Here is a 9,716-nt window from a genome sequence, read left to right as displayed (position 1 = left end):
GCCAGCACAACTCCATATAGCAGCCTTCCCCAAATCAACTGAAGTCAGTGGGGACCAGTTCTTCAGAGGTCCAAAAAGACACAACCCACAACACTCCACCAATATCCCTGAGTGCCGACTGAATATCTGATGCAAATAATTCCTTTCTGTAGCATTCTGAAACATGATCCAATGCAAAGTCCAGCTGTCCCATTGGAGGATTCACAAAATGCAGTGATGTATCTGAACTAGGCCCACTCTTGACAAGCACTCTGTCAGTTTGCCCTCTGACTGAAATATCGGAAAAAAAAAGCAAATTGAATCCCAATTCAGCAGAGGTTTTGAGAATTATGATAATCCTGAAAGTAAAAACTAAAATAAAAACTGCCCGTTTGTAAGTTGTTCCAACCCCAGATGTTATGTAATGACTTATGGGAGTGTGTGTGTGTGTGTGTGTGTGTGTGTGTGTGTGTGTGTGTGTGTGTGTGTGTGTGTGTGTGTGTGTGTGTGTGTGTGTGTGTGTGTGTGTGTGTGTGTGTGTGTGTGTGTGCGTGCGTGCGTGCGTGCGTGCGTGCGTGCGTGCGTGTGTGTGTGTGTGTGTTTCTGCATTAGTGCAATGCAAACAGAACTGCACAGCAGAAGTATGGTTCCTATAGTCTAAGCCGAGAAGTTGCTGCTAAGTATATCACAGGAATGCGTCCTGCAGTGTATGTGACTCAAGGTCGTGGCCCTCGGTCTGTGCATTGGGCACGTCAACGCTTTGTGATTCAGTCTTTGTTTGTCACACAGTTCAAATCTTAAAACATTATGTAGGATATACAGAGGGGGGGGGGATCATACAAAATGTTTTTCAATGTGGACTTGTAGCTATAGGCCTACAGCATTAGATGAACAAGAAGTATTTTATTGTATTTTATGAGCCAATAGGAGCAGAGATGATTTGTTTTCCTTTGTCATTTTCTTTTTCTTTTAGCATATTTTTTTATTTGATTTAATCATTTGTATTTGTACTTTTGATTCCAGCTCTCATATGATGCTATGAAACTCAACAACAGCAGTAATAATAGCTAAAACAACAAAATATAACAACAATAATATCGATATTAATAGTGTTCATAACAATAACAATGTTGTTATTAATAATAATAACGATCTATAACTATCATCATCACCATCACCACCACCACCACCACCACCACCACCACCATCATCATCATCATCATCATCATCATCATCATCATCACAAATACAACATCAATACGGGTTTTATTTTGAAAGGACTGACCGGAAGCTCTCCATGGTTGTGACAGTCGGAGGTGACAGACCAGTGACAGACTGGTGTGTGTGACACTGGTGTGTGAGGTGTGACCCGGGTGTGACAGACTGGTGTTTGTTTAGTGGAAACATGTCGCTGCAGTTCACAGAGGAGGACTTCCAGGATGCGTGTAGGGAGCTGGTCGAGCCTCGGCTGGAGGGCGGATGGGAGCTGTTCACTGAGACGATGGGAGTTAAAATCTACCGCCTGCTAGACAAGGTAGTTACAACATGAAGCAGCTGGACTGCTAACATTATGAATGAATGGTATCTGATCTCCTGTATGTGTGTTTGTGCGCAGAGGCAGTGGCATCGATACTAGAGCGACTTCCACTCTCCCTCCCGTTCATCAATCGTTGTGACACTGCTATTTTCAGTACAATTCATTGATTTGCTGCAGTCATGTGTAAACATTATGACGCCCTAGTGGCCACTATGGGAATATGCGGAAGCTTGGAGGGGAGGGACAGAACAACAAAACTCCATTTAGAAATTTATTTTAATGTTATCGGCAGGCGGTAAACTCTTGGAGGGTAGACTCCTCCCATCTAAGATCTTATTTTAATTGATGGTCTTCAATTCGGCATACAAAATACACCAAGCAGCCCTAACTTTAATACATTTTCAACTTATAATTGATTTGCATGTTATTCCCACAGCCTTCATAGGCAGAAATAATTACACTATTTTGGATTATTTCTAGTGAAATACATGACAATGAAAGGAAACGATTCCTAACTTTCCTGTTGGACCCCTGGAACCACTCCCTAACCCAAACCCTTTGATGAAGAAGACACACATAGATTCCTGCCTGACCTGTCGGTCCTGTTTTTCACAGATTAGATGAATAGGAACTTTATAGCACAGGCCTGTTTTCAAGCAAGCCTATTGCGTGACATACATATTTGATTTCCTGAAAGCGAGTGAGACGCATTCATGAGTTTTGAATCAGATCCAACACACTTCCTAGCACTGAGTGAAAGCGGGTGGAGTGCACAGCACACTGGCTCTAATCTGAGTTGTGTGGTTTGGGATTAGTTACATGCTGTGGGTGTGCCGTGCCCCATAGCCTGCATTTGGCAGAGAGAATTTTTACTTTCATGTGCTGTTTTCAGGAAACTGGACTTTATGAGTACAAAATCTTTGGTGCGCTCGCCACCTGCGCTCCAGAGCTGTGTGCAGATGTCTACATGGACTTGGCCTATCGAAAACAATGGGATGGATATGCCAAAGGTAAACAAACAAAAAAAAGATTAATGATTGATTAATTCATTCATTAATTAATGATAAAAAAATAAAGCAATGGTCACACTCATGAGCCCAACCAGATCAACTTTTCCCTCATTGAACGATCATCTCTCTCCCTCAGAATTACCCTTTATATTCACATCGATGTTAATACTTACATGTAGTGAGTTATCTTGTACCATTGATTATTAGTGTAGTTATTTGTAGCCAATGAGATGTTGCTAATCAGTTTGCCATAGTAACAGTCAGCTTCTTCATTTGGCCTCTTAAGCCTTTGTGCACCCATTCTGTGTCATTGTTTGGAATAACCCTTTTCATTTTTGTTATATCCTTGTCTTCATGCACCGCTACAGTAACCAACAGGTAACGTGTTTGACTAGTTAGTCTGTAGTAGTCTGTAGTCACGTAGCTGTCTAAAAATGCAGAATCCACATTTTGTTCTTCCTAGTTCAGATCACAGGAGTAACATGTGTTTTTTAAAAGTAGAGTTTTCTTCTGACAGAGTGGTAGTTTTGGTTGTCTGTGTGGAGTCCCTCAGGGAGTATGTAGAGTTTCCTTCTGACAGAGTGGTAGTTTGGTTGTCTGTGGAGTCCCTCAGGGAGTGTGGAGAGTTTTCTTCTGACAGAGTGGTAGTACTAGTTTGGATGTCTGTGGAGTCCCTCAGGGAGTGTGGAGAGTTTTCTTCTGACACAGTGGTAGTACTAGTTTGGATGTCTGTGGAGTCCCTCGGGGGCGTGATTTCTAACCCCACATAGGATAAGCAATAACCACGCCCTGTGGCGCCGGGATTGGCCAGGAGCATTGAAGCTTGGGACTAAAGCACCTGGGTTTTCATCTTTTAAAATAAAGATGTTTAAAAAACTATTGCTTGTTACATTTTCAGTGCTGTACCTTTTCTCTGGGTAAGAATTGAGCTTGAAATTAACGATATGATACATTATATTATATGAGCTATGAACGTGAACACAACACCGTTTATATTATTGCATGTTTTTGTAGATTGTGTACATTGTGTAGATTACAATTATTATGCTTATTATTATTATTACTATGCTAAGGAAGGTAGGTGACCATAATTAATTTCAATGTCCGCTCTCGAAATCGCTGTCCGTTCTCAAGAGCTATTCAGTTTGTTTATGAAATCGCTGGGCTGCGTGCCCTCCAGTGTTGCTCCTGGCCAATCCCGGCGCCACAGGGCGTGGTTATTGCTTATCCTATGTGGGGTTAGAAATCACGCCCCTCGGGGAGTATGGAGAGAACAATGGCTTAGGTGTCATTTCAACAAGAGAAAGACTTCTTTTTTTGAAGGGAAGGAAGGTTTGTTTGCTCTTGCCACTGAAGACAACCACAAAATGTACTTCAGTAAATTACAGAGTGAACAATACAGCTATAAGCGTTTGGAGCAAGACATAATTGATGGGCACAATTCATCCTAATAATCCTAATATTGAGGTGGAGATGTTCTCCCCATAGGTTCTCTTAACCTGTTGCTGCCAGATGGTTTGTTTTCACATAACCCTATGTAGCTTTGGAAACCGTTTCAAAGGGCCGGCACTTTCAACAAAATACCTGGCAGGTGATTGGATGAACCATCTGTCTCGCTGTAGCACGTCTATCACGGGCTCGCTCTCTCGCTGGCGTCACACACCTAAAGCCCGCCCGTAGCTGCCTCATAGGACGCCACCACGGGTGGTTCGGATTCAAACCAATAGATTGGAGGGTGGCAAGATAGATTTGGTCGTGTGATCGTCGTGATCTCGTGATCTCGTGATCTCATGGATCTCGCGCGAATCCAGATGCCTCGCAAGGTGGTTCTCCCAAATCTCCAGTATGCCTACAGTAGACGATACGTTTGATTGAGGCGCTCTAATCGGAGCAGCATGGAGATGAGTGACTTAAAAAAGCAACTCAACCCAAAACACATGAATCTCTTTGACTTGTTGTCATGTGTGTGAGGGGAGGATTCTGTTTTATTAGAAGCACATCGTTGCCTTGGCTCCAGCTCGTGAGGCCACTTGCGTACAGTCGATCATAAACATTTGACAGAGATCATCTGAAACGTGTTAAAGTGTTGCACAGCCACGTCCTCGGAGCTCACAGTTGTTTTCCAGATTTTCTTTTTTTTTATAGTCACAGAGAGGACCACCAACATGGAAAGTCCCTTTATTTATTGTGACGTCAAAGCCTGTCTTGGGTTCTCTTTATTTTTACCTGGTCCAGACTCAGCATGTGATATTATTATTTCTAATTGGATTATTCTCACTTAAATCAATTAGTTTTGGGCAGTACATCCATATTGTGTCAACGCCTAGGTCTTTTGTAGTAAAAAAATAGATATATTCTCAGTCCCATCAAGGCCTAATTCCAATCTGACATCAAGATGAGGAAATAATCAGTGAGATTAGCTCCTGTAGCACTATAATAGAGTTCATGTTTAGCTGTCTTTTTATTCAATTTTGTCTCTTTGTTCTTTTTCTTTTCTACAGAGCTGTATGAGAAGGACTTCGACGGACAAAAAGCAATCTACTGGGAAGTGAAATACCCGTTTCCTCTGTCGAACAGAGATGTATCCTTCTGGTCCAAGTGTACACTACTTAGATCAGGCGATAAACTAAATCTATTCTCAACAGGAACACATAGAAGATTATTCTGGAGATACAAATGTGGACGCAAACCCATTATTTGACACATTTTTCCATTTATAACAACAGCAAACACTAATCCGTAAAGTGAGAGCGGCCGTGGTTTATAGAGTTGAAAAGGAGGCGAGACTTGCTCTTGAGGGCGAAACAATATTAGAGTGCATATTTCCTCCGAGAGGTAACTGATCCTTTTCCCAGAGGGTGGGGCCCGTCTTCCCTAACAGTCCAAACTGTCAGTATGTGTACCTGAGGGAGCGCAGGGACCTCACTGTGGACCACAGGAGGATCTGGGTCGTCCTGGCCAGAAGCTCCGCACAGAGCGTGTGTGCCGAGAAGAGCGGCGTGCTGCGGGTGAAGGACTACAAGCAGAGCCTCGCCTTGGAGAGCGACGGCGCCGGCGGCACTAAAAGTGACCGGTTTACGCTCTTTCAGATCACAATAGACCCTTTTCATAGCGGCCATTTTGTGTCTCAGGGTAAACACAGGTGTAACCAACAACATTAATGAGAGTCCAGGCACTGGAAACACCTAAGTCGGCGGTGTCCAAACTTTTTTTGAATGGTAAAATGGTAAATGGCCATTTGGGGGCCAGATTAGATCATGTGAAGGTACCGGGGGGCCAGCTGCTTCTCGCATCATATCGCTTATTTCAACCCATTGATACCTTGATGCAGCATTTGTGTGTGTATCCCTTTAAGACCGCACACAAATGAGGGATATACACGCAAATGCTGCATCAGGTATCAATGGGTTAAAAAGAAATCAGATACAATACAATTGTTCTCTAAGGATATTGTTTACCATGTGAAAACATTAGTTCCATGCATAGTTCCTACTTGGTGCTTGTCTAGAAACTGTATGATAGTGCTGTCATCATTAGGCGAATGGAAAAAAACGCAAAGTGAACTTGCTTGATTAACCAATACTGTGTGGAGGGCCACATATAGTATATTTTGAGAGACAAGCCGAGGGCCGCTCAAAATCGGTCCGCGGGCCACAATTGGCCCCGGGCCGGACTTTGGACATGCCTGACCTAAGTGGAATGGAAGTTGGAAACCATCATAAATGTTATTGGTTACACCTGCGTTTCCCCTGCCTTGAGACACCAAATGGCTGCTGTGAAAAGGGTCTATCAGAACATGAAAATGGTTACTGTGCTGCTTGTTATGAATTTAAATCCATAATAAACATGTGCTTTGTTTCGCATTTCAGTGTTCATGAATTACTTCGACAACCCCGGCGGTATGATTCCTACCTGGCTGGTGAACTGGGCAGCTAAGGTGTGTACACCAACACCACTACACCTACACTTACTCTCTGTAGAATGTCTGTCATATATTCATTACTGATTGACTTGAGGTTCCGTTTTACTCCAGTATACACAAACACTGTGCAAACATTAATCAATTACAGCTTGAACATTAATTTAAAGCTGCTACATGTAACATTTTAAACATGGCTGTCAAATTAATTGTGAGAGCTTGGTGTAATTGCCATAAACTAATGAGACTAATGGTGGAGTCAATTGGCATGTCACTCCTTCCACCATTTGCCATCGCCAAAGACTCTGTAAGCTTGAACTCCATTTCTACTGGAAGAACAGCACCCTCTTCTTGCTTTTGTGATGTAAAGCAATCTCTGTGCTGTAAAGCAACGCAGCCGATTTTGTGGCACGCAGTGTATGAGGCGGGCAGAAGTTGCGTTCGACAGCAAATACATTGTCTCGAAATGTATCTGGTACTGATTTATTGATGTTACAATGTTGCACATAGCATCTTTGTTCATGATCATATGTGGCTGTCACACACTTGTAGTCCTCGTATTGTCATAGTTCTGTCGTTTCAATGGGTAGAGCGTGACACTGACACTGCCAGGGTTACGGGTTCAATTCCCACTGGGCCCTGTAAATGGAATCCTTCGAGCGAGCTCTTAAACACAGGCTTACAGTGACATCCCGACATGAGTTTTTAATCTTTTACGACGCTGTAAACGATTTGGCTTTGCATTCATTGTAAACATTGGTGCAAAATGGATAATTGAGGTTTCCGTGGCATGTGGAAGTAGTGAGGAAACTCTTCCCCACCAGCAGGTCGTCATGTTGAAAAATGCACACGTGTTCATAGTTGACCTTCTCAAAGAGATGATGAGGGCTTTAAAAAGAGGGTGTTAAAACGGGTTCACTCACAGGCCTCAGAGTGATACATCCACCTCCTTTTTCTTTTCTTTTTTTTTTCTTTTTTTACAGCTTTCCACTTTATTGCTAGCAGATGTGTTGCAGGGTGATGATGTCAATAGCTGTTAGTTGTTGCCCCTCCTGGACGTGACTTCTCTGCATATCTGTCCATGACACACCAGAGATGCTCACAAGTCATTTTTTTTGCAAATCCAAGTCAAGTCTCTAGTCCCTATGGATGAGGCGTTCTATCATATGTTACATGCCATCCAGTCTGCTTAAAACACTGCATAGCTCAAACTAAGGGATTCAAAGCATGAACTGTTTTATCCTCACTCATTATCTATTAGAATACAGTGGCAGCAATGATTAGAGATGACATTATTAGACATTTCCTTAATGTTAATGCACCAAAAAAAAAAAGATTGTTCACAAGTCCCAAACCTTCAAGTCTCAAGTCTTTGAGGACGAGTCTCAAGTCACTGTGTGTGTGTGATTTAAGTGCGACTCAAGTTCAAGTCTCAAGTCCAAGTCCCCATATGTGTCCGTGACACCCACTCATACAGGCAGATGTTCCTCTTGTTCCCAACAGAGCGGGGTTCCAGGTTTCCTAACAGACATGCAGAAGGCCTGCAGCAATTACCACAACTTCTGCCAGAAGAAATGAATGTGAATGGCTGTCTGGGATGTCGCCTCATATGCACAAGGGCTAATATTGACCCTTCCTTCAATACGTTCTAGTTTGTTATTTTCTTTGTGAGGCATTGGTATGTTGATATTATATGATTGTTGATATGATTGATTGTGACTTATCCCTCTGCTAGTAGGTGAAGTGGCATGGTGTTTGGGCTGCTACTTGTGGCTGTAGTAGCATGCTGCTGACTGGGGCATGTGCATGACATGATGCTGTCCTCATTAACGGGCTGCTATGAAACCTATAGAGAGGCAAAGTGACCGCCTACTTCCTGCTTCAGCACTGTACCAGAGATTTTTATCCGCCATTTATTTTCCCATAGACATTTTGTAAAATGCTTATAAAAAATAGTTTTACTTCGTCAAACCAAACGATTCAGCTATTATTTAGAATCGGAAGAGACTATAGAACATTTCACTGGGACCAAAACTTAAAAAAAATATATTATTATAAATATTTTCTTTAAATCCGCAAATTTGTTAACGTTTTGGTCCGAGATTTGGTCTCTCCTGTTTCTAAATATATCTGAACCGTTTGGTTTGAACAAGTAAAACGATTTTATAAGCATTTTACGAAATGTCTATGGGAAAATAAATGGCGGATGAAAATCTCTGGTACAGTGCTGAAGCAGGAAGTAGGCGGTCACTTTGCCTCTCTATATTGTGCCATTGTGCTGTATCGACAAATGCTGGGTTGTCTTTTTTGGGGGGGGGCGGGGGGGGGGGATAATTTGGGGTAAATGTGTTTCTCTCCCTCCCTCTCTCTCTCTCTCTCTCTCTCTCTCTCTCTATCTATCTATCTCTCTCATCTGCACTAACTCAAGACCTCTCTCTCTCATCTGCACTTATACTCATGACAAATTGCGAGGCGTTTTGTCAGTTTTCTTATTTTAAAGAAGGATTGCACCTGTTAAATATGTTTTAATTATGTAATGGATTGAATATAAATTGATTGTGTACGTTACACTGAAATCTCTACATTGTTGACTGGAATTGTTGTAATCAAGTGCTCTCAAGGGGATCCTTAACCGCACACTCCGATTTGCTGGATGGCTGTAACTATCATTTATTTGGAAAGTGTCAATTCCTTATGCAAGGGTGTCATGTTATCCTGTCTCATTATGGATACTGTATTATGCTTTTATGATCAAATGTTGAGATATAAATGTGTGGGATTTTGGCTGTATTTTCTGACAACCAACTTCAGTACGTCAGTGTTTTCAGATGAATATGAAAATATGTATTACTCTAGTCATGAAAAGTCTATTACTGTGTAATAGAGTTGAATACATTTTCATTTGAGAATCAGCTCTGTAATTCACATGTATTTTCTATAAGAAAATATCTGTATTTTGCATTTTTCCCATCACACAATAAAGGATCTCACTTCGCATTTAATGTACAATCTAACCTAGTCAGTTAAGCAATAATACACTACTTGTACTGTACTATAATAAACTAATTGAAATGATATTCAAAGCCACACATCCTGGCATTTGTGAATGTCAGTGTGTCCCAGGGTCAAAGAGTTTATAAACCTTTCAAAGTTGCTTCTTGCCAACTCCTCCCCAAATCATTAGAAAGAAAAGATGGGCACACCCACACATGTTCCCAGCTAGCACTTGGCTGCTGGGGATTCAGGTATCACTTGTCTTATGTTAATTCAA

General features: G+C 41.9%; 1 protein-coding gene across 1 annotated transcript; it reads left to right on the top strand.

The window, feature by feature from the left end:
- Window positions 1-1,344: 1,344 nt before the first annotated feature.
- Window positions 1,345-9,511, top strand: pctp (phosphatidylcholine transfer protein). The gene is made up of 6 exons (XM_083649456.1): window positions 1,345-1,513; window positions 2,409-2,526; window positions 5,028-5,107; window positions 5,421-5,592; window positions 6,396-6,463; window positions 7,949-9,511. Exons 1-6 carry the CDS (start codon window positions 1,385-1,387, stop codon window positions 8,021-8,023), a joined length of 642 nt encoding a protein of 213 aa, XP_083505582.1. The 5' UTR covers window positions 1,345-1,384; the 3' UTR covers window positions 8,024-9,511.
- Window positions 9,512-9,716: the final 205 nt, after the last annotated feature.

The sequence above is a fragment of the Poromitra crassiceps genome, assembly GCF_964638095.1.
Source record: "Poromitra crassiceps genome assembly, chromosome: 13".
Lineage (NCBI taxonomy): Eukaryota > Metazoa > Chordata > Actinopteri > Beryciformes > Melamphaidae > Poromitra > Poromitra crassiceps.
The sequence above is the reverse complement of the archived record's forward strand: the minus strand, read 5'-3'. Positions and strand labels throughout refer to the sequence as shown.

Excerpts from the sequence above, each read along its gene's own strand:
- pctp (XM_083649456.1), top strand. The coding sequence starts at position 1,385 with ATGTCGCTGCAGTTCACAGAGGAGGACTTCCAGGATGCGTGTAGGGAG. Across the intron at positions 1,514-2,408 it reads TCTACCGCCTGCTAGACAAG|GAAACTGGACTTTATGAGTA; the intron begins GTAGTTACAACA and ends TGCTGTTTTCAG. Across the intron at positions 6,464-7,948 it reads TGGTGAACTGGGCAGCTAAG|AGCGGGGTTCCAGGTTTCCT; the intron begins GTGTGTACACCA and ends TGTTCCCAACAG.